The sequence below is a fragment of the Vanacampus margaritifer genome, chromosome 16 (genome assembly GCF_051991255.1).
Source record: "Vanacampus margaritifer isolate UIUO_Vmar chromosome 16, RoL_Vmar_1.0, whole genome shotgun sequence".
NCBI classification, from domain to species: Eukaryota; Metazoa; Chordata; class Actinopteri; order Syngnathiformes; family Syngnathidae; genus Vanacampus; species Vanacampus margaritifer.
Window position 1 is genome coordinate 174,074 of NC_135447.1, and position 23,296 is coordinate 197,369.

Below are 23,296 nucleotides of genomic sequence, written 5' to 3' on the forward strand. Positions count from 1 at the left end.
CACCTGTTTTGGAAATGTGGCGCCCTGATTACAGCTGCGCCACCAAGAGGTGGGAGGTATGTCTTCATTGATTTACACAGTACTGTACTGTAAAAAAAATATATATATATTATGGGACTGCTGAGCGTAGCAAGCAGCACATATTACTATTCTAGAAAAATGGGTTTATTATTATTATTTTTTAATCTTCCACGGATTTTTCCGCAAAAGTGCGGCCCGTACCGTAGATGCCACCGGCACGAATGAGTTATCAAACGATGCGGCTCGATCTGACTCGGTGCGGCATTATTTTTCTAGGAATTCCCACTTACCATGGCGACGCAATAGCCCAAAAACTACCCCAAAAAGTGCCATAGGAATGAATGGGAAATGGAAAGACAAAATCACACATCAAGCACCTTTTTCCAAGACACGCTGCGCACGCATACGTTATCCGACCGCTACGAATTTTAGCTCATTTTGTAGCAATTTTTGCCATCTTTAGCTCAGTGTCGAAATCTTTTTTAAGGAATGTAAGCTCTCCCCTCTGTGCGGGTTCAAAGACAGTGAGCAAACAGCAGACAAATAGGCTTCTCCCATTGTTGTGTATTGCAAGTGCCAGAGTGGAGCAATTAACTTTAGAGTGGCGGGAACAAAATAAATGTACTTCCAAAAGTTTCACTTCAACTCGTCACCATGGCCACAATCTTTGCTCACTAGACATCAAATTCTCACATTTTGTAGTCACGAGTGTCTTCTTTCAGATAAACTAACTTTTATTTGGCTAAGGTGTCATTTAGTACCTTTATTTTCACTTTAAGCTCGGACAAGTCGGACCAACTCGCCTATCTCTTCCATGTTAAATTCAGGCGCCTTTCGCTCTTCATTTCTGATAAATCATAAGTTTTCAACCTGCTCTCATTTGGTCATTTTTCATCCGATTAAAAAAATGAGAACATGCTCGTGTTCCCCAAACCCTTGCCGTTCTAACGAGCTATTTCTTGAATCTGTATCTCGAACCGTTAAGTCGTGAGAGGCTTTTGTTCAAGGGGTGCGTCTCTCATACAATCTCAATGGAATGTGGGGCGCGTGACGGCTCCAAGTCAAAAATGTGTGTGCGCTCTTAAAGTGACAGTGAGATATTTTTAGTTTCTGTTGATTATGGTTAACTTCCACATTTCTTGACCGATTTTTGTCGTTTGAATTTTAAACTCTTCAGCTCATTGACATTTTTTTAAATACATTTTCAGGGACAGTGAGATACTTTTAGTTGATGTTGATTATGGTTAACTTCCACATTTCTTGAGCGATTCCAGTCATTTAAATTTTAAACTGTTCAGCTCATTTACAAGAGTCAGCAGTCCCATTCAAAATTTCCACGGGAATTTTTCTAGTTTTTTTTACACACAATCTTTTTAAATAAATTGGTAAAATTATTATCAGTTCATTCATAATGATGCAGTAAATTAACATGAATGATTTTGTTCAAATTAAGTATTTGATATTATATACAAACATCTAGTAATCTTATTAACTTACTCAATTAAGATCCCTGTTGTATTTGATACATTTAGCTGTTTTGTAATCTATTGTGAAGTAAAATAAACCATTTTACAAATACTTAATGCAACATTTTAATTGGTTAAATAATTAGTTATTTTAGCAATATTATATAAAGTCCCAAATAAGTAATAGAAAATTGCAAGCTTTCATCATTTCATTACATAATCGGCTAATTGAAAATAAAATTGAGTATTTTTACAAAATTATATTACATTGAATGCAAAATAAATGATGGTACTTTTTTTTTTCATTCATATACACACACGTGTATATATATATATATATATATATTTATTTACAGAAAAACACAAATAGTAATAATTCTTCTGGCTCTTTTAGATTAGAAGTTTGCATTAAGTGTAAAGGATAGAATCCAGGTACGTATGTAACATTAATGTATAATGTAATGTAATGTAATAATAATATGACAAGTCCGAAACTAAAAGAAGACAACATTGAGATTGATTTGGCTTGACTATTTTAATGTTTGTTTACATATAGGCATGATGTATTTTCAAGCGCAAAATGCAGTATTAAGTAATCCGACCTTTCTCTGGATAAAACACGCACGTTGTTTACATGTCAAAAATGGTCACAATAATAAATGAATGGGCAAGATAGTCAAAAGAGGCATAAGCGAGTATATAGAAAACACAGAAGGCGGAAGAGTGACACAAAAGCGGAAAAGCAGGCCGGTGCCTTGACCTACGAGTTGAATTCCTCCCGAGACCAAGCTCATAGCTCAAATGACTCCAATTGATTGGAGGTGACTAGAAATGCCATTGCAGTGGAGCCCCGCGCTTCCTGGGCCCACCCGCACCGAGTGAGGGACAAATGAGGCTTCATGAAGCACTTGCGATGCTTTTTTCCTCCTCTAGATGGCATTGTTAGTTCAAAGATGCAAGTAGTAGTCGTATTAGTCTTTAAAGAAAGTAAAAAAAAATATTGATCACAAGTGCTGAATGAAGCTTCATTTTCCCATCACTGCCGGCCGCGCCTAAAGAAAATTCACGTATCGCCATCTTGCAGTAGAAAAAAACTGTGGCCGACAGCGGCTCCTTGCGTTTATTTTGTTAGCCTACAAGCATAATTACGTGTCTTTTTTTTTTAACTCACGTTGCAGAAAGTTGTTTCCAAAATCTTTCAAAAATGACACCGGCAACTTCACTATTAGGCTAAAGATTTTGTACGTATGCGTTTTGACCGTCCTGTTGAATAAAGTGCATCAGCGACCGCGGCTCTCCTTGCCCACATGCAAGGGCATTACAGTAACACAACTACTGTGTTCGCACTTCCCTCAACGAGGCGACTCAAAATATGGCTTGCAAAATCTACCAAACGACAGCTTGTAACTAGAAAAACGTGTACGTTGTGGCGCTCGCAAGTCAAGGTACAAATGCGTTCCCACTAAAACAACAAATACATTATTCCCCTCACAATCTTCATCATCATGTCCAGGAGGAGGAGGAGGAGGAGGGGGGGACTGCCGGCGGGGCTCGGTCACGGCGGCGGCGCCACGGAAGGAGTCCCTCCGCCGGGCTCGCCGGCCTCGGAGCCGGCGAGCAGCAGGACTTGATGCGTGAGGACAAACGTGAAGAAGTAAGCGCAGAGGTCAGCGAAGACGTCCCCCATGCGCCGGTACGTGTCCATGGAGCGGTTGATGACCTCGGCGGGGATGCCCGACAGCAGCAAGGCGGCGGTCAGCACCGTGGTCTGCGCCTTCTTCTCCACCTGCAAAATTGTGCAAGGCAACCATGGGGGGGGGGGAAGAAAAAGAAAAAAAAATTATACAGCACCGCCCCCTGCTGTCAGCTGAAATAGACGCCAAAGTGCCTCCGGGCTCGCATTGCCATGATGTTCACAATGCGAGCCCCAGGGCATAACAACTTTTATTATCATTTTTATCAAAGTTATTAGAGTGAACAAAAAATAAATAACTACAACTAATTTTGCAAAAAGCATTTTCATAAACGGAATGAAATGAAAACAAACAATAAAAATAAATACGTGAAAATAAATCTTACGGTAATAAAACTAACTATAAAGTTTTTATCTTTCGGGGGTTCATTTTTAATAAATTTCTTTCAGTATTGCTGTACACCAAATAGCTGCAGAAAATGAAGGCCAGTTGCTTAAGAATCTAAAAAAAAAAAAACGAACTACATTGAATATTCCAAATCGGGTTTTTCTTTCAGCAGCAGTAGATCGTAAATTGTGTATACAAACTCACCTTGGGAAAGTATTTGGACAAGCCCATAAAGGCCAATTCCAGCGTCAGAAATGGAGCAAAGATGGACTAAAATGACAAAAGGAGAAATAAAAGCGTCGCATCGGTGCTAAAATGTGTCCAAATGACTCAAACGTGACGACTCACCAGATACTTGCAGACAAACACTCGGACAAAAAGAGCGAGGAGGACGCTGCACAGCAGCCTGAAGACGGCGAAGGGATCAAACTCCTCGCCGTCCGCCTCACTGTCCTGCGCCGGCTTCTCATTGGCCAGTTGGCCCCGCAGCTTCATGGCGTCGTCAAAGCGAGAAAGGTAGTGGTGGAGGCCGCTGGGGTCGTCCCCCGCCGCCAGCTCCGTTTTGGACCTCTGCCGCACGCCTCGGAGGTGGCTGTCCGCCGTTGCCGCGTCGTCGGGCGGCAGCGGGGAGTCCCTCCTCTCCGGAGTGGCGCCGAGGGACAGACCGAGCGAGTCCGGAAGGAAGGGGGACGGTCTAGGGGAGGGTTGCGAGGATGACCGCGCCTCCGTCCGGTCCAGGTCTAGGTGGAAGCGGGGTTGGGGTTGGGGTGGACGCCGTGGTGACCCTCCTGGATGTTAACAAACAATACATTTCAAAAAAATGTTGATTTTTAAATCGGCCAATTTACAAACGCCGACCCACAAACTGTCACATGCTGATGATCCGACATCATCCGGGTACTTTCTATGTGACATCATTATCTGCCTTTTTTGTTTGGCCACAAGAAGGGCTTGTCGTGACCCGCAAACGAGTTCTTTGAATAAAAAATAAGACACCAACAAGTACAAATAGCTAATTTGCTGTTATTACTATTATTAACGCTAATTGGATTTCAGAAGGGCCCTTTTTTTCTTTGTGACGTCACGACGACGTCGTTAGTGGCCCAAATTCAAGCTGTAAACAAATGAACATACCGTTATTGTCAGCCTCGTTCTTGGCATAGCCTACAATTCTGTTCATCCTGTCCTCGGAATTCATGAGCAGCTTCCTCCGGCGGATCTCCGCTCGCCTCTGCGCCGTCGACAATGCCGAGCCCGCAGCCGCCGTTTTACCGTCGACGCTGCCCTCCGCACGGTCCATGTTTACAAAAGAATGAGCGAGCGTCTACCAATACGAAATAAAACTACGAAAAATAGCATTAAAGTAGCTGAACGTGTGGCGATAAGTGGAGCGGACAACGCGGCCAAATAACATCACGCTCAACACGGAATGACGGTCGCAGATGTCGCGCGGTGATGACGTTGTTCTGGTCGTCGGCGACACAAAAGGAACGCTGTGAGCTCGAGCTTTTATTATTATTTTTTAATGTATTACCATTACAAGAATAATTTTACTTAACGTCAATTTGACGTTGCTCTGTGATGACAGCGCCTATGGACAACACAGACACAAAAAGGACCGCTGGCCGTGAAAATATATCAAATATTAGATTTTTTGGGGTAGCTATTATCCTAATATGAACAATTCTATAATTTGGCGAGACACTAAAAATGTCACGTTTCGCTACAATGCATCCAAAGTAATCCTTACAATCACTAAGTGTAATTAGGGGAGCAGGTGTTTAGAGACCATATTAAAAAGCGTTTTTAGTTTTAACCACGCCACCACTTAAAAGAACTTGCTAAACATTAGATCGAAAAGTCACGTGTGTGACTTCAGTAACCACGGTTTTCTTTATTTTCTTCATTTAAAATAAAAATTAAAGACAATTCTGACCCAATTCATTCAATCAAGTTTTGCTTATAATGCATCAATTTCGAATGACCACATCACACTCGAGGAAAATTTGCTTTTAAAGTATATATATATATATATAAAAAAAAAGAAAGTCCCAAACATTTTATTTCATTGACAGTTCACCTTTAGTGGTCATACTAACATTTTATTAGCATCTCTCCACCATTGATATAATGCAGTATTTTCAATATACACAAGTATCAATAAGCATGATTAAAAGATCACAATGGCTTTTTCTGTTACGTTTTATGTTAACAAAAACAAAAATCCCATATCCTATTATATTAAAATATTTGATATAGGCTTGGTAGTAAAAGTAGAGTTTTCGTTCAAGGCAATCATAGAATTTTAATCACATTGGGAGGCTCATAAATTAAACGGAGGCAAAGGGAGCAAAAAAGTTTTTTTTTTTTTTTTTTTTTGAGATTGCGACGCAACATTCAAGTGAGTGCCTGATGCTTTCTTACCTTTTTCTGATATTTGTCCGGCGCAACGCGTAAAAAGATGGAAATGTTCAAAAAAACAAAAAAAACCCCTGATGTCTATCTTCAGATAACAGTCAGACATCTTGGTTGGCCTTAAACACACACACAGACTCGCATACATGTGACGTATTCGAGGAACGATGTCTGTGCTTTTGCCATCAACAAGCTCACATCTGAGCCATACCTCAACTTTGGACATTATTGTTCTATGAGAATAAACACTGATACTTTCCATCTTTTACATACATACAGTATATATATATATATATATTTATATATATATATATATATATTTATTCTTTATGACCTCCTCCAAGGCTAAATTGAAAGTGTCCGTCACGCACTTCCACTCTTTCCACACACACAAAAAGGGATCATTTGGAGATCTGCTGCTGCAGGTGGAGCAGGAACTCGTAGTAGGACAGCGCCGACTCGGTGCGGTCCTCGATCATGTTCTGCATCAACGCCACTTTCTGCTGGCTCTCGTCCCTGGGACAAAAAAGGGCAAATAAACGACAGCAACGGGTAGCGGTCGGACGGCTGATGTCGGAGAAAGCACGGTGGGAAAAGGTCCGCTTCACAGTCGGCTACGTGTATTCAACAAAGCCATATTGATTTGCAAAAGTCCTCTAGCTTGCTGCTAACACGCGAGGCAAATCCCGCCCCCGCCCACCTGATGACATGCAGCGAGGGGTAAAAAGGCCTCTGCTCCCTCAGCCAGCCCACCAACGCTCGGGTCCTCTGCGACTCGGCAGTTTCCAGCTCTGGCAGCAGATACTGGCACAGGAAGCACCGCGTTAGCATTAGCGTCGTTAGCATTCGGCTTCAACCCCCCCCCCCAAAATCCTCTTACCAGGTTTTCAGGCACGGCGGCGTAGTTGGGGACACCCAGGACTTGAGTGAGGAAGTTGGGGTTGCAGTTGCGTCCGATCCAAAGATACATGACCTGGACGGGGACGGGAGACATGACGGGAAAACCACATTCACTCGTTTTAAAGCTGCCTTCATCAAATCTTTCAAATAAGGACACAAGCTATGACTGTGATGAGCATTTCTTTTTCCCTTGACTTTTTTGGGGCAGCAGAATTCATTGGACGCATAAAATAAAAAGACAATAAGCTATATTTACATGACCAATTCATTTTTCTGTTGAGGTTTAAAAATCACACAATTTATTTGTCCCTAGTTGGCTCTTTTGTTTGTGTGAGTTTCAAGGGAATTTTTGAAATATATTTTTCCTATTTTGACAGAAAGATTGGACTATTTGTAATGTATTCTGTCATGTGCTTTTTATGCATATTTTTTACATGACAATTGTTTCAAGTCGATGTTTTCACGCCAGTATTGGACAAGTGTTTCAAATATTTACAGTAGTAATAGTACACTTATTTTCCCCATCAACACTCATGTGCTATTTTAAAGAAAATTAGCTCATATTTGTGTTTAAAATACGATTTACATGACTTCAATTCATTTACGTGACGATTTCAATGTTTATTTGGGGGCATTTTTATGCCAGCTTCTTCACATTAGGTGCAAGTAAGACTACATTTCCGAGATTGTCATTTCTGGTTCATATGTGAACGACTCGACTCTATAATGTGGGACATTAAATAGTTGCTCTTTCGCATTCGAGGAATTGTGCGCCTCCATGATGTGAAAATGTGGACCCGCACCGTTCCGGCATCCATCAGGTACGCTCCGTCCCGGCTCAGCTTTTCCACCGACAGCTGCAGCACTCTGGGCTGAGGGACGGTCCGCTCGCCGACGTTCAAAGCGCCCTGGGAAGGCACCCGACCCACAACAATCAATCTTACGGGTGGGCGGCGTGGCGTGCGATTGCGATGCCGCGCGTGCTCACCTGCTCGCTCAGGTCGTCGACGCGGTACAAGGCGGGGTGGATCATCAGCATGGCGTAGGCCAGCGGCTGGTACTTGAGCTGGCACATGGAGGCCACGCGCTCGTCCAGACGGGTGCTCGTCCCCGTCCGGAAGGCTTTCTGGAAAACACATGGAGGCGGATGACATGCCAGAAATCGACCTTTTTCTTTTTTTCTGGAGAGCTCAGTATTGTTCATTCGGTAATCGTACCGATTTGACATGTCATCATTATTGCTCTATTTTTTGTATTTTTATTTATTTTTTGTCTGTGGGTGAATATGTGTATGTGTATTCATTAGTTCACCTAAAACCTATAAAAAAAAAAACGGACAGGGGACTGCAGCACTGCTCTATACTGCGGTCTGCCCCCCCCCCCCCCACACACACACACACAGTTGTGTGGTGCATTAAAATGGGAGGGGAGTTGTAGGGCGAAGACGGTGTTTCCACCCCACCAAGTGTGTTATGTGCCCTATATGTCTATAAAAGTGTATTGTGCTACATATATATATATATAGCTTTTTTTCTTAATCGAACACACGCGATTTTGTCTTGTACTTTTCATAGATTTCAATTAGCCCAAAATGGCCAAGATAAATTCAGAATTTGAAGTCAATATTTAAAGAGCGCAAGTTGGAAACAGCAACGAGCCCCCCAAAAATCTCCACCCTTGGAAAGATTTGCATCGACGCCGCAGACAAAAGGGTTTGAAAAAAGGAAGCGGGCGCGCGACGGCGGCTGACCTGCTTGAGCAGCGCCAGGATGTAGAGCGGGAAGAGTCGCAGGCAGGCCGGCGCCAGCAAGCCGGGCTGCTGGATGGTCAGCACCCATTGTCGGTACGACGACAGCGAGTCGATGGCGGCGTTGGTCATGGCGTCCCTGGCGTCGCTCATGCTGGCCGTCACCGAGCGGTCCACGGCTGAAAGCAGAAGACCGTCACGCCTTTCAACATTTACATGCGCCGGCACTTATTACAATGAGCGCAGCTTGATCTTATAAAGCCCTGCGATTGGCCGGCAACCAGTTGCGGGTGTAGCCCCGCCCACTGCCCCTTGTGAGGACAAGCGCTTAAGAAAATGGCAGAATTTGGATGGATGGTCTTAGAAATGCAACTTCCCTTCGATCAATTCCCATTTTTAACCCTTTTTAATGTTGGGGTTTGAAGACCAGCCAGTTTTGGGGTTCCAAGTCCAGGTGTGTGTTTTGTGAATGTTGCTGTGGTGGAGACCCTCAAAGTGACCGTGAGCGCTTTCTTACCTTCCTTGTGCCAACTGAAAAAGACAAAGGAGCGGCTGCCTGACTTTTTTTTTCTCAAGCTTTAACCTGCTGGTCGGCATTTGGTGGTTGCCACTCGTGACCATCTGTCTGAGTGGGCTCAGATTGGATTTCTGGATTTCTAATGACTTTCTTCAGCTTTCTAATATACTGAAACAGCAAAATGTTGATTTTTTTTTTTTTGGAGTTTTATTTTTTTTTTATTGCGTGTCCCTCACCCATACACGCCAGCAGGCCGGCCATGGCTTGAACGTCGGCGCCGGCAAAGATGTCCGACAGCGAGTGGACCACCGGGAGGCACAAGGTGTGCACGCGGATCCGCCGCTCTCCTGTTGAACGCGTCGCAAGAGTGGATCTCAGACACAAATGATACACTTTCATTGAAATGCTGACATTTTTGGGGGCATCTGTTCATATATCAACACAAACACTTCCATGTGATTGGACAGTTTCCTTGTCTTGTTTTTCACTTGACTTGAATGAAGCGCACGTGCAACTCAATTGTAGCTAAACGTTTGTCTTGCACCACAAAGCAAAAGGAAATGCTCTGGATGCTCGCACCTTTGCTGGAGGTGTAGAGGAGCGCCGCCTGGAAGGAGACCACCTGCATGTCGTCCAGGTTCTCCTCGATGGACATTTGCACGGCAAAGCCGGCGTCCGGGTTGACGTTGGGCAGCGACAGCAGGTCGGTGGAGCGCACAAACAAATTGCCGTGGAACGTGTGAATGGACAGACCTACAGACAAACAGAAAGAAAGTCATCATGGAAATCGCACGCTTTCCTTTCGTCAATGCTTTACAGCCCATCGTTTTTTCAGCTCTTAAAAAAGTCACCATAATAAAGTTATGAGAATTGTGGATTTCAACAGAGTCAAATGAAGAAGTGCCGAATTGAAATGCAATCCAAATGCAGCCGGCGTACCTTTGGTGCAGCGTATCCTCATGACGGCCTCGAACCCGATCTTCCTGCTCAGGTATCGCTTCAGGTCCTTCTGGAAGCGCTCCACCTGGGCGGGGTTGTGTTGGTGGTGGTAGGAGGGGAAGTAGTAGACGCAGCCGGCGGAGTAGCGCGATATGCAGCCTGGGATAGCAAAAAGGAAGAAGGACGCGCTCATGATGTCCTTCCAACAATCATTCACGATGGACAGGCTTGCAATCAGGGCTCAACTTTGCCGGCACAACTTATTGTATTATGCTATAGTCTTGTTTTTGCTTGGATTATTTAGATGTTTCAACTAACATGGCTAAAAAAACTAATTGGAGGGAGGGGCCCAAAAAAAAAAAAGGACTTTTTTTCAAATAGCTTAAAATATATTGATTTAATATATTTATTTATTTATTTATTTATGATTTAGAATACCCTACATCAAATCTAAAGCAGAAATCAACACATTTGACTCAATTCACAAAAAAAGGAGATGTCTGCATTTGGTCTTGAACATTTCAATTATTATTGAAACAAAAAGTTGAAATAGATCCAAATATATCTTTTATGATCTTTTTTCATATAATAAAAAGACACAACATGTTTCCATGACACGGATAAACAAAGGGTTGGAAAACAACAAGCTCAGGACTGACCCAGAGACGCCAAATCGCAGTACTGAGAGCTGAGCAGGAAGAGGTCGACAGCCACCTGCTGGCCCGAGCAGTCCAGCGCCAACTTCTTGTAGAAGTCCGTGGCCGGGGACAAGTGCTGGATGTCCTGAAGCGCAACAAAAGCGTGCGTGAGCCCCGCCCGATGCCGTTGTCGTGCTTCACGCGCCGAAGCCCACCTTGGCGGACGCTCTTTGGTTGGGGTCCTCCCTGGACTGCAGCGCCCCCACGCCCAGATTGGGCAACTGCGTTTGAAAGACGGACAAGCGGCCGCCGGTGGGCGACAGCAGCTTGAAGGCGGCCTGCAGGGCCGAGCCCAGCGCCGACTGCGTCTCCGTGCTCTTCTCAAATAAGGTGGGCAAGCTCTTCAGGAGGTCCTGCACCAGCTGCAAGACACGGCGGTGCATTTTACAGGTCACGTGATCAGCGTCTCAATACTTTTGCAACAATTCAAGCACGATCTCAAAGGATGAACGTAATCCGATAACTGGTCCGTTAAGAACAATTCGTACTCTTGTCCAGTTTGCCTGCCATGAAAACCACTGTAATGACTAACAGATGCCTGTAGATGGCAGCATCACGAGGCTTTGGCTTAGTCAAATAAAAGGCGAAGGATTTAAAAGGTCTCATTCAGGAATCTCGGGCTAAATAGATCACAGTATCATCTTTTTTTATAAACATACATTTTGCAGGGGCTGCTCACAAGTAGCAGCATTTACTCATGCAGATGTTGCCTCAACCGACCTCAACCGACCTCATCCAACCTCCCAAAAGTCAATATTGACTTTTGGAGTCATCATTTAGTAGTTGCTTGTTGCGACAGAATTACTCGACGGACCTTCTAAGGGGCCCAAGAAAGATTTAGGAAACGTGTGAGGATGTATTTCGGAAGAGCTATTTTTCAAAACGACAGGAAGACTTTTTAAGGATCTCTGCACGTCCTGAAAAGTTGCGTTCTTATGTCAAAGCCAGTTCTCACCTCTTTGCTCTCGTTGAGGTTGACCAAAAGGCTGTCCGGTGTGGGTAAGAAGATATCTGCGGGGCACACATTGGCATGCATATTGGTGGCAAAGACAGAAGACAAAAAGCTTGTAATTGCCTACACACGCCACAAGATGGAAGCAAAGTCCTGTTTTTGGAGGAGACAAAGTTAGGGCCTGACAAGCGGAGCTCTTTGGCCACCAGGAGGAAGTCGAACATCAGCAGAAATGGCGATGACGAGGAGATGCTCACTCAGGAAACCGCAATAGTCGTTTGTTTTCGCAGAGGATCACGCAAGTATGGTTAGTAGGGGGTCACAAAAAAGGATTTGAAGCGGAAATCCGCTTTCGAGTTGAACCGTGCGAGTGCACTGGCACGCGGACTCATGAATCAATGAGTCAAGACGTTAGAAATGTTGTTGTTTGCCGATACAGCTGCTTTAGAAAACCACCACAACAGTCAAGTTGCGATGGATTCAATGCCATGAGAATGAAAGACAATATTATTATGATATCATATTCTTTAGTAGCTACAACTTCTGATTGTGGAATTTTCTTAGGCCGACGCGTGTTGAAACAGCATTTTAAAGCATTCATTACATATGCAAAAATGTTGCTCTTTGTTTTCCAAAATAAAAGCAGATGTTTGCAAATGACAAGATTTAGATGATTTTAAATTAAACAAGATATTCAAACAACCAAATAATTGTATACTCATTTGACATTGGACTAATTGTTGAGTAATCAAACAAGCGTTGCGCCGCTACACCCAACCGTTCCCTTTTCAAATCGAACCGTCCTTGTATGGGATTGCGCCCGCGTATCGAACCGTCTTGATTGGAGAGTGACGCCCCTCATGGTTAGCTTTGTCTACACGTGTCGTAAGAGGATTCTAAGATTGTGATATCAACGTATAACCATTAGCATGAAGCTAAACGCATCTCCATTTGTTTATTGTAGTTCATTGGCCGAAGATGCTACTAGATGGCGCCATTTAAAACATTTTTTTATATCAGACACGGCTTTGGCTTGAGCATGAAAAAAGGGAAACTTTTGTTTTTCAGCTAACAACAGAGGACGGGCGTCCAAGAAGAACGTGCAATGATGGCCCGGCGCACGACGTCACCTTCGATATCCGACACGATGAGCATCTGAGGCTGGGAAAGGCCCTCCTGGAGGTTGTAGAAGTGGACGGTGCTGTCGAAGGTGATGAAGCCGATTTTGGTCCGCGTGTCCCCGGGGAGCCTTCGGCGCACACACAAATAAATGCGCCGTCAGTATGGGGTGGGCGGGAGTTACGTCAAACGGAAGACACGGCCATGGACGGCGTTGGACGGCGTTGGCATACGCGTTGATGTTGTCCAGAACCGACTGACAGAAGACCTTCAGGTAGCCCGTCTCCACCGCGTTGTGGGACACGTCCAGGACAAACAGGTACACGGCGGGCTGCGGCGGCCTCAACTAAAGGCGGCCAAACAAAAAACAACACACACACACATTTGTGGTGATTTAATAAAAAAAGAAAAAAGAATTCATATCAAAATCAATCAATTGAGCACAAAAGACACCCACCATGTATTCGGAAGGCGCGATGAACTCGATGGTTGCGTTCTGCACTTCGGGTCTCTTGTGTGGTTCTCCGTAGGATCGACTGACTGGATTATACATGAACTCCTCTGGAACTTCACACACACGCACGCACGCACGCACGCACGGGGTCATACACGCAGGAGCGGGCTACAAAGCACGTTTGATCCCACTCAATATCCTGACATCCAAAATCCACACTGGAATCTCATTTTATTTCTATAAATGTTCCGTTTCACATTTACTATGCTATTAACTCTTTGACTGCCAGACGTTTTCAGAAAAGGGACGCCGCCGTCTTCTACTACCGACGTCTACCCGATCTTGTCCAAAGAGAGCCATCGCTGCCATCTAGGGGCCAAAAATAGTCATTATACTAACGAGATCTGCTTGATACTTTCAGCACAGCTGGCCAAGGCTCCCCCCCCCCCCAAAAAAAAAACTTGGTGAACGTCTTTCGCGCTCCTCCGTAGGATTTTACTAAACGTTATTTAACGTTTTTGGCAGTCAAAGAGTTAAGACTTGGAGAGTAAATTATTTTTGGCGCTAATATTAGCCACTGCTATATTTATTGCTTGAAAGCTTATAATTACCTTTGCAATTTTCTGCTAAGCCTTCAATGCCGTTGGCATGACGCGAGCGCACTTTGCATACACGACTACAGTTTTGCTTAAAGACCGTTTGTTTGTTTTGCGCGTTTGTTTTCCAGTCAATCGCAAATGACGGCAAGTCAACAGCTTGAAGCAAGCGCGCTTCGCTTCCGTGCACGCCAGTTTTCATTTCCTCAAAGATGGCTTCCGATTTCCAGACAGCAAGAGAGCGAAGACTGAACTTGAAACGTGTGTGGGAGGTTTTGTTTTTTTCAAAATAGCTTTGCATAATTGTCATCTTGCATTGACAGGCTACAAGAACTTTGTCAGTACCATCATTGACCCGATAGCACAGGTTGCACTTCCACCTCCTCTGGTCCAGGAAGGACACGAAGGGGTTGATGTACGTTCGGCAGGAGCGACACCTGACGATGGTGCTGGACGTCACCACGGGAAGTTGCTGGAAGAAGAAGGAGGAGGAGGAGGAGGAGGAGGGCACACTTGGTCAAAATGGCGAGCTGGGAATCCATTTCCTCTGCACAACTTCAAGTCAAGCTGAATCAACGAGACGGGAGCGCCGCGTGTTTCTTGACAAACAAATGCTTGCAGGACGACGGGGGAAAAAAAACGCACCAAACAAGACAATCGGTTTTCTTTTTGTTTGTCATTGGAAAGCTTGATAACGATTAATAAATGATTGGGGGGGGGGGCAATCGGTCACACGACTAATTGTGTTCCATCGATAGTGTTGGGAATCAAAATGACTTCTTAGCCATACAAAAAAAAAACATGAAAAAAAGTTACAAAATGAGAAAATTCTTAATGAATTTAAGCAAATTGATCTGTCGTGTCTCAGCTATAAATACAAAATGACTGTATTTCATTTTAAGTATTCAAATCTTAAACTCAACATTTAAGACCTTCATTTAACTCATTCACTGCCAACTATTTCTATTAGTTTAACATTTTTTCCACTTTTGCTAACAAGAGTATGAAAACCTAGATTTTTTTTAGAACAGATATAAAATGTGTGATTAATCGTTAACTAGTGAAGTCATGTGATTAATTACAATTTTTTAAAATAAATAATCGCCTGACGCCCCTAATTTAAAAAAAAGAAAAAGAAAAATAAGGGGCGTCAGATGATTAAAAATTTTATTGACTCACGATTAATCACAAATTTCATATCTGTTATAAATGTACAATAAAAAAATGATAGGTTTTCACAAAAAATTTAATGAAATGAAAAAAAAAATGGTTAAACTAACAGAAATAGTTCACATGAATTTTTGACGTCTATAATCGTCAATGGCAGTGAATGAGTTAATATATTCAACCTTGTTCAGATTTGTTTTTTTTGCATGATAGCGAAGGTGTAAAAAACCAACAACCAAACATTTTGGTGCTATTATTACTGACTAAGCTCCTTTTGTCCTCAACGGAAGGTTTTGAAGACAAGACGCTTCCCGCGGGCCGGTCCTTACCGAGAGGTCTTTGAAGGGGTGCAGCAACAGGCCCAGCGGCATCTTGGCTTTGTTGAGCAGCGCTTGCGTCTGCGGGATGCTCGTCAGCGTGCAGCGAAACACCCTGGCGGCGGAGACGCACATTTGCCGGCGTCAGCAAAAGATGCCATCGTGGGACGCAATGTTCCCGCGGCTTGCGTTTCAAGCCAATGAGTGAAGCGGGTTCGAGCGTCCTTACTCCGGGTTGCAGTTGAGCTTCTGCAGGTCTTGGGGCAGGCAGGGGGTGGGGGCGGGGACGGGACCCGGGGGCAGCAGGTTGCGTTCCTGGAGGAGGTTGACCACGCGCAGGCTCTCGGGGGTTCCGGACTGCAGACTCATGGCGGCCAGGGACGGGCTGAGTTGGGCCGGGCCGGGCCCGGGGGGCGGCTGCGGGGAAGAAGGCCGCCATTGACGAGGTCATTGGAACATGCTGGAAGTCCGTTTGGGCTCCAAAAAGAAAGTTCATTGGCAAGCTTTGCATGCTGGCTTGAGAATGAGTTTACTCATGCAAAGCCAAGCGGCAGAACACGTCGCTCCGCAAACACAATCGGCAACGCGACGGCGACGCGACTCTTGCTTACGCTAAGTGCAAAGCAAATGCATGACAAGCGGAAGAACACGCACGCACGCACGTACGCACGCACGCACGCACGCACGCACGCACGCACGCACGCACGTACGCACGCACGTACGCACGCACGCACGCACGTACGCACGCACGTGCGCACGCGCGCACGCACGCCCCATAAGAAAACAAATGAGCGCGTGGTCCCCTCACCTGGTGGTACGGCCAAGGTGCTTGAGCGTAAGGCTGCGTGGCGCCGTCAATTGCCGGGTGCGAGGGCTGCGTGGCGCTCTGAGTTGCCGGGTGCACGACCGGGGGCTGCTGGTAGCCCGGCGCTAGGGAAGGGTAGTGGCTCACGTGCCGACCCGGTGGGCCATGCTGGGGCGGCCCGGCTGGGGAGGAAAGAGACATGGGAAGGAAAGGAATTGAAGACATTCCGTGTCTTCTGTCTTTTCCGAGGTGACAAAAAGACGTACCCAGTTGGTTGTCCACATGATTGGTGCCGACACCGGCGACCATTCCTGTTTTTACAAGGGAAAAGACATGACATTTGAACTCCGTCAACCAGCAGTGATGAGATGGAAAGCGACACAGGACATTTCTCGTGGGGATGGACATGAGGACAAGCCTGGATTTCTGGACAACAATCGGTCGGCTGAACTGAATTCACTTGGCTTCACTCGACTTGTGCCTTTCAATAAAGTTGCACTCTAGCAGCCATTACAAATTCACGTCATTAACGTTTTTCGATTATCTTTCACCACTGGATAGCAAAAAAAACGAATACAAATCTTGGTGTCCACTTGTGATCACCATCCTTACGTTCAACACACTAGTATCTGTGATTTTGAGTGCGTGCGACTGGTGAGTGACGTGGGAGTCAGCAAATGAGTGCGTAGAGTTCAGGAAACTTTTTCAGGATTGTGGCTGACTTAACTAGCTAACCGTTAGTTAGCTAACGGGGGCTGTGTCCGAATGTGCATATATATATAGCGGGTCACGCCATTTTGTAGTGGCGTCTGAACGTCCAGGGAACGAAAATGTAGGGCACTCTAAAAAGTAGGTCGACACAGACCACAATGCATTGCGAGCATAAAAAAAAAAACACGGCGTGAGCGACAGCATGGGAATCAAATCCGATGCATTGCTACGGAAATAATTACCCTTTTTTTGTTGAAAATATGTACAAGTTTATAATGCATTTTCTTTTGATCTTGAAATTTCACCCTACAAATGTGTTATGAATATCGCTCATTTGTGAAAGCGTCTAATTATTGACCGCGAGTCCAAATCGGTTCAAGTCTTTTATTTTCCAAAGTGAGAGGACGAAAGACGAAATGAAACAAGATGTCAACACGAGCGACAGCTTGAAGCCCACCTGGACGCTCAACATCCGCCTCCTGACCGTCGGGCTCAGTGGGGGGCAGAGCGCTGCCCGCCCCACACTGAGCTGGCATGTGGGCGGGGGGGCAAACAACAGAAAACGGTTTGGGTTTTTTAAGCCACATTACGGAAATTCCTGCTCTAGGAAATGAGACGTCGGCGTGCGATTCCCACCGCCATCGCGACTTACCGTCTGCCTTTGGGGGCGGCGGGGTGACGTTGGCCATCGGGGGCGCCGCGGCTTTCATGGTGGGGGGTGGGCCCACGGGTGGCGTCCAAAAGGGAGCTCTGCTTGCGTGGTATTGCTGTGGCGATGCTGGATTCATCGGCGGAGGAGCAGCGCCTGCTCCAAGAAGAGGCCATCTTGTTTATTAGCAGCTTTTACAAGCAATGTGGACGTATAGACTCAGGTTTTCTAGTTATTGATCCGATTGGAAATGTTCAATGTGATTGATTGTGTGGCTGCCTTCTACTTTCCTGTTCTACACAAAACAAAGTGAAAAAGATTCTGCTCATGTTTTCTGTTTCTCGGCTTAAACTCAACATTTTCTTTTCTTTTTTCGCCGCTGCATGGCTCAGTCAAGTGGACTTTACTTCTCTAAACAAGTTCTTCTGCGTTAGTAGCCATGTTTTTGGGAGTGTTGGCTAAAAAGAGATGACAATGCTCCCATTTGTTGACACTTTTGAACCCGGCTACAATCAGCCCGGTTAATATGGAAACCGGGTCTCAGCCAGTTCACGTTGCGCAATCCCACATGAGCGCATTTATGCTTGCTTATAGCAACTTCCTGCAGAAGACGTGTTGGTCCGTGCATTTATGTGTCTTTGGACTCCTTGATTACGTGTCAGGAAATGAAATAAGCTTCGACATATATGGCAGCTTAAATGCTTGAGTTCCTATGTCAACAATACATATTTGTCACATAATCGTGCTCAGCGACAAACAAAACAATTGCTTAATTGAAAAGTGAGACTTTTTGGGAAGCATCCGATCAGAACAACTCGCGGCAGGATTTGTGTCACGCCGCGGCCTCGTTGAACTTTGAACAGATTGGGAGTGAAGCGAGTGCGGGCTGTTGTGTGTGTGTGTGTGTGTGTGTGTGTGTGTGTGTGTGTGTGTGCGCGCGCGTCAACTTGGAGGCGAGCGCGCAGGCCGGCCGGGTGGCGGCCGGGCAAGGTCCTCCTCCAACATATCAACCCTGGAGATACTTTATCTGACTTTCATGTCAAGCCGAAAACTCAAATTGGGATTGCTGAAAATCCATACAATTTTGGATCTGATTTTAAAGGGACAGTGTGTCTTATTTAGCGCCATCTAGTGGTGAATTAATAATTAATTCATTAAAAAAAAGTTCTATCACATCAATGTATATTTAGTTTTTTTTTATATAATCGCTAATTATTTTCCATGGGTCACAACACACCTTACAGGTGGCTGACATGTTACGTCGCTATCTTTCTATTGTGGAGAACCGAAGGAGGAGAACTTGGTGAACGTAGTTCGCCTCTGGTGGTACTCGCAGCTCGTGTTGGACCCAACGGATCCATCGCCGCTTACCTTGCGCAGCTGGCCGTTGCCGACTCCCGCGGTCCGGGCTCCTGCAGCTTGTTTCCCGCCACTTTGTTTTCTCTAGCTTCTCCCGTTAGCCACTCCAGCGAGTTCTTGCTAGCCGCTCATGCTAGCTCCTGCTCGCTCGCTCGCTCCAAATAGTTGGTAGTAATTGGTGGTAGGCTTGTGAAGTGTGGTCTCTCTGAGGCACCGTAGTGTGCGTGCTTCAAAATCCTTGCATTCTATTAGTTTGCCACTCGATGGCACTAAATTCTACACACTGTACCTTTAAGCATACAAGTTGCATCATCTTTTTGATTGATTTGGCCACAGAAGTGCCCAATTGGCATCATTTGGATTATTTCCTGTAGTGGTCCCAGTGGGCATTTTGACGTTCTTACCTGGCTGGCCGTATCCTTGTAGAGAGGTTGGAGGCTGTACGGCGTTGTGGGACATGGAGGGTGTCGAACTGTAAGATGCGGGTGGGTTCACGTGGTTGGTCGCCGGGCCCCGAGGGGGTGCGGTCATGGGCGTGGCAGCAGAGTTGTACTGCCACCCTGGAGCCATGAGGGGCTGCTGCTGATGTTGGGGGTTCTGGTATGCAGCGGGCGGAGGAGGGGTGCCCTGCGCGGGGGGCAGCCGGGGACCGGGACTGGGGCTGGCAGAATGGGGAGGGGTGCGGGAAACGGGGACGCCCACTGGGGGTTGGATGAGGCGAGGTTGGCCGGGCGGCGCTGGATAGGACGTGGGCGGCGGGCCAGGTTGGTAGGAGCTGACCGGGGGGGTGTGCTGGTACGGCCCGGGGGGGTAGAGTCCAGGGCCAGGGGGGGCTGGAGCCTTGGCCTGCATTGGGTTGTAGGCTTGGTGTGTCAAGCCGTAATTGACTGCAGGGAGCTGCTGGACTCCGACTGGATTCTGCGAAGGACCTGCAATCGGTTGGAAACGTAACAATGTTATCAGCAGCGTTAACCTGTCATGAGAAGATTGAAAGTGAAAATTGCGGGAAAATGGAAAATTTCCATCTTGACAAAACGCAGCTTTCCTGCTGGTCTTGCCGCCAGCGTTTGAACGGCAACGCGAGCAAACAAAGCGCACAGACACATGGCTTGCTTTTCAAGCCAAGGTGACACTTGCGAACAGAACCGGAAAAGTGAGCACACCTGAATGGCGACGACAAGCGCACGATGGCACCAAATGGCCAATAAGGTGAGAGAACGCCAGTAATCCGGTGACCTTAATCTCGATCGGCCCTCAGTGGCTCGGTGTGAGCGAGTCTTGAACGTTTTCACGACGCACGTGATGATTTAAATATCACATTAGATACAAAAAGAAGCCTTTGCTTTTGCTGTTAAGAATACTCAAAAAGGTGGAGCTTTTTATACCACGCGGCATATGATCTTTAAAAAAAGAAAAAAAAAGAATTATTCCTCTTAAATAACTGAAACAAAACAAAAATACTTTGCAAGTATTACAAGAATGTTCATTGTAATTCCACACCAGCACATTTCATGAAATGTTGCGTGTTGCCCCCCCCCCCCCCCCCCCCCCCCGTTGCATAACGACACCCCCCCCCCCCCCCCGTGGAAAGGGATTACGAGGAAAGGCTCTCGTCAATGGCCCGGGGACGAATGACCAGGGCGCCTCAGCCACTGAAAAGCGTCTTTAAAACTGTCCATTTTAGGCCCGAGTCATTTAGAATCTCAAACACAAACTTGAATGAAAAGTGACAGAAAAATAAGCGACGCTACGGAAAGAATTGGAAAAAGGAAAACATTTAATATGTGAATTTATTTTGTAATTTTCCACATTTTTTTTTGTTTAAACACAATTGTCAATTATCTAGCTATCCTGCCAGACCGATTTCAGTTTGACCAAAACGCTCTTTAGTGAAGTAATTCATCAGGTGTGCCTGAACTCAACTCCATGTAGAGGATAAAGATGAAGCGGTGAATGTCAGCTTGTCACGTCGATTGTAAGACGGACAAATGCCAACGTGTTGTTTAAACAATGTGCTTAGAAGGACTGGGAAAATCACAATGTATGCATTTCATATAACTTGATTTTTTCCCTCTAACCTATTTGTAATAAGAGAAACAATTAAACAGATTCTAGATCAAATTAAAATCAATGAAATGGCTTAATGATCAAATTAAATAAAGCAATTCTCCATAGGAAAAATACCATTCAAATCATCTGCTAGCAAAACTACTTTTCAAGGAATGTACACTGCTTTTGTGTCCATTGTAAAGTAGTGCAATGTTTACATTCCTGCTCCTCCAGCAGTACAATGGAAACGCTTATTTGTGGAAGACGCTATAAGCGGCATCATTGATACAATTACGACAACTTCTACACCACCCAAAGGTGTTTGATCCTCTTAGCCATGCACAAAATAATCTTATTTCAAGAGTCGCACTGAGGCAACTGGAAGCACGACTTTAATTTAGTGCCAAGCACCCTTTGCTGGTTCGGCAGACAAGGTTTTTTTTCCTCGTATGTGCTTGTAAAGGTGACACAAATGTCATCACACTTGTGGGTTCCTGATTTTTTTCATATCATACATTTTACTGAAGGCATTTTGTATTGACATCAATATCGCAAAATATATTGATATTGAATTAGCGCCCAGCACTAGAAACAGAGCACATGTTGCAGTAGTTGGAAAGTTTGAAACTTTGAAAGTGTGTTGCGATCGCGACCACCAGTAAAACCAATACGTAACTGTAGATTCGTGTGCATCAGTTACGTTTTTTTGTCATCTGGATCAAGTCCAATGTGCCACATTGACAGTGAAGTAGGACAAAAACAGAAAAAAAACGATCATGTTTGAAAGCTAGGACATTATGATGTCGTACTTGTACTGACAAGAGGACGTGGATATTGACCAACAAGCTGAATGAAGACAACTTTCCAGAAGCTTGAGCACATGACCAACTTGTTCATTGAATTAAAAAGAAAAAAGGTGGATGCTAACCACAACGGCCAGCACTGAAATGCACTAAAAAGCTAAAAATGCCAGAAGGCTCATTTCCGACCAAGTTTGCCACAGCGGCTTCTTTAGCCACACATCAGTTAAACACAAGGCGAAACAACGTCACACACACACGAGTATTGATTTAGAAAGTAGCGCTAAGTTTGTGTGCAAGTCGACTCGGCGGTCTTGTCGAACTTGCGACGGCGTTAAAGGCGAGTCAGCGAGCTAAACGTTAGCAAGCGTTAGCAAGCGTTAGCAAGCGTTCACAGCCAAACAAGTAACCGCAGCTTATTGGCTTGTATTTAGTGCGACATATCGCAGTGATACTTTACCATTCGCGTACGGCTGTCCGGTCCCGTTCTGGGCATTGAAGCCCGCCGTTGACATCTTGAAAACGGACACCGGGTTCCGATTCGCAGTGGTTAGCTTGAGCGATTAGCTTCTTCGGCTTCTTCGGCTTCTTCTTCTTCTTTTAGCCAACTAGACGTGGAACAATTCGCAGGCTCAGGGAGCAAATGTCCGCGTCTCAGCGGCCGGCCTGCTTTTCTTTTCAAAAACGGGACTGACTGGCTGGCCGGCTCGATCACGCGACCATGACTGCGGGCCGAGAAGCTCCCGTCGCAAGTGACACTACGCCGGAGTGCCGATTGCAAGGCCTCGGTCGAGAGCAATCGTGTGTGTGGAGAAACCGGAAATCGGGATCACCCAAGAAGGATCAACGTCGAATTTGTCGGGCATGCGCAGTGTGTACACGTGGCATTTCCTCCCGTGCTCTCCATTTGCAGTCTACGAGAAACAAGCAGGGGTGGCGCAAGTCAAGTGTGTGTTGTGTGTTTAAATGTCTTTGGTTTGCTTGTAGGGACGAGGGAGTCATTTAAAATCTGTGACTCAGTAGCTTCCACATTTGGTTTCAACGTTGCCACAAATGTTATCTTGGAATACAGGCTGCTCCTAACGACTCTTTTAAAAATGAATTCTGTTGATTTTTTTTTGGGTGATTAATGGGTGAATTGGGTTTAAGGTTATAGGGATACAAATAAATAAATGTGACATTGCTCAAAAATACACCAACTTCAATTGATTATGATTTAGTTGCTGTTTCTGGTTTGGTCAGGCAACAGGTAAAAATGTCGGTAATTGTTTTCCACAGTAAAAACTGATGTATGGAAAATGCCTTGTGATTTGTTTGACATCTACTATCGTTCACGTATTGTTTCATGAAATGTGTGTGCCCTCAAAAAGATACTGAAATGCTGTCATATGTATGCCAGTCGTGAAGTGATGCTGGGAAGCAGCAAGAAGAAGTCACCAAAAACAGAGAAGTCAGACATAGCAAATACAAGGAGAAAAGCACAGGCCCTAAACACGAACCCTGTGGAGCTCATTCAAACAGGAGATCTGAGGGG

General features: G+C 45.3%; 2 protein-coding genes across 4 annotated transcripts; both read right to left on the reverse strand.

The window, feature by feature from the left end:
* Positions 1-2,003: 2,003 nt before the first annotated feature.
* camlg (calcium modulating ligand) lies at positions 2,004-5,055 on the reverse strand. The gene is made up of 4 exons (XM_077545915.1): positions 4,703-5,055; positions 3,917-4,356; positions 3,773-3,838; positions 2,004-3,273 (listed from the first exon to the last, which is right to left on the reverse strand). The coding sequence occupies exons 1-4, from the start codon at positions 4,866-4,868 to the stop codon at positions 3,043-3,045; spliced, it is 903 nt and encodes a 300-aa protein (XP_077402041.1). The 5' UTR covers positions 4,869-5,055; the 3' UTR covers positions 2,004-3,042.
* Positions 5,056-5,563: 508 nt separating this feature from the next.
* Positions 5,564-22,626, reverse strand: sec24a (SEC24 homolog A, COPII coat complex component). 3 transcript variants are annotated; one of them, XM_077545909.1, is made up of 24 exons: positions 22,223-22,626; positions 19,318-19,842; positions 17,558-17,713; positions 17,363-17,434; positions 16,461-16,505; positions 16,198-16,376; positions 15,619-15,806; positions 15,402-15,504; positions 14,251-14,377; positions 13,313-13,422; positions 13,089-13,201; positions 12,867-12,985; positions 11,740-11,795; positions 10,940-11,146; positions 10,746-10,869; positions 10,087-10,245; positions 9,727-9,900; positions 9,384-9,494; positions 8,634-8,809; positions 7,872-8,009; positions 7,687-7,791; positions 6,864-6,956; positions 6,684-6,787; positions 5,564-6,499 (listed from the first exon to the last, which is right to left on the reverse strand). In XM_077545909.1, exons 1-24 carry the CDS (start codon positions 22,275-22,277, stop codon positions 6,385-6,387), a joined length of 3,354 nt encoding a protein of 1,117 aa, XP_077402035.1. In that variant the 5' UTR covers positions 22,278-22,626; the 3' UTR covers positions 5,564-6,384. The 3 variants fall into 3 exon arrangements, with proteins under 3 accessions (XP_077402035.1, XP_077402037.1, XP_077402038.1); XM_077545911.1 differs by having other exon boundaries at positions 17,558-17,710; positions 22,223-22,624; XM_077545912.1 differs by lacking the exon at positions 17,363-17,434 and having other exon boundaries at positions 22,223-22,624.
* Positions 22,627-23,296: the final 670 nt, after the last annotated feature.

Bases quoted from the DNA above. Each gene is read 5' to 3' on its own strand.
- camlg (XM_077545915.1), bottom strand. From the start codon at position 4,868: ATGGACCGTGCGGAGGGCAGCGTCGACGGTAAAACGGCGGCTGCGGGC. The intron at 4,357-4,702 runs GTATGTTCATTT...GTTAACATCCAG, and splicing joins GAACGAGGCTGACAATAACG to GAGGGTCACCACGGCGTCCA. The intron at 3,839-3,916 runs GTGAGTCGTCAC...TTGTCATTTTAG, and splicing joins TGTTTGTCTGCAAGTATCTG to TCCATCTTTGCTCCATTTCT.
- sec24a (XM_077545909.1), bottom strand. From the start codon at position 22,277: ATGTCAACGGCGGGCTTCAATGCCCAGAACGGGACCGGACAGCCGTAC. The intron at 16,506-17,362 runs GTGGGCTTCAAG...TTGTAAAAACAG, and splicing joins GGCGGATGTTGAGCGTCCAG to GAATGGTCGCCGGTGTCGGC. The intron at 11,796-12,866 runs GTGACGTCGTGC...TGTGCCCCGCAG, and splicing joins CATCGTGTCGGATATCGAAG to ATATCTTCTTACCCACACCG.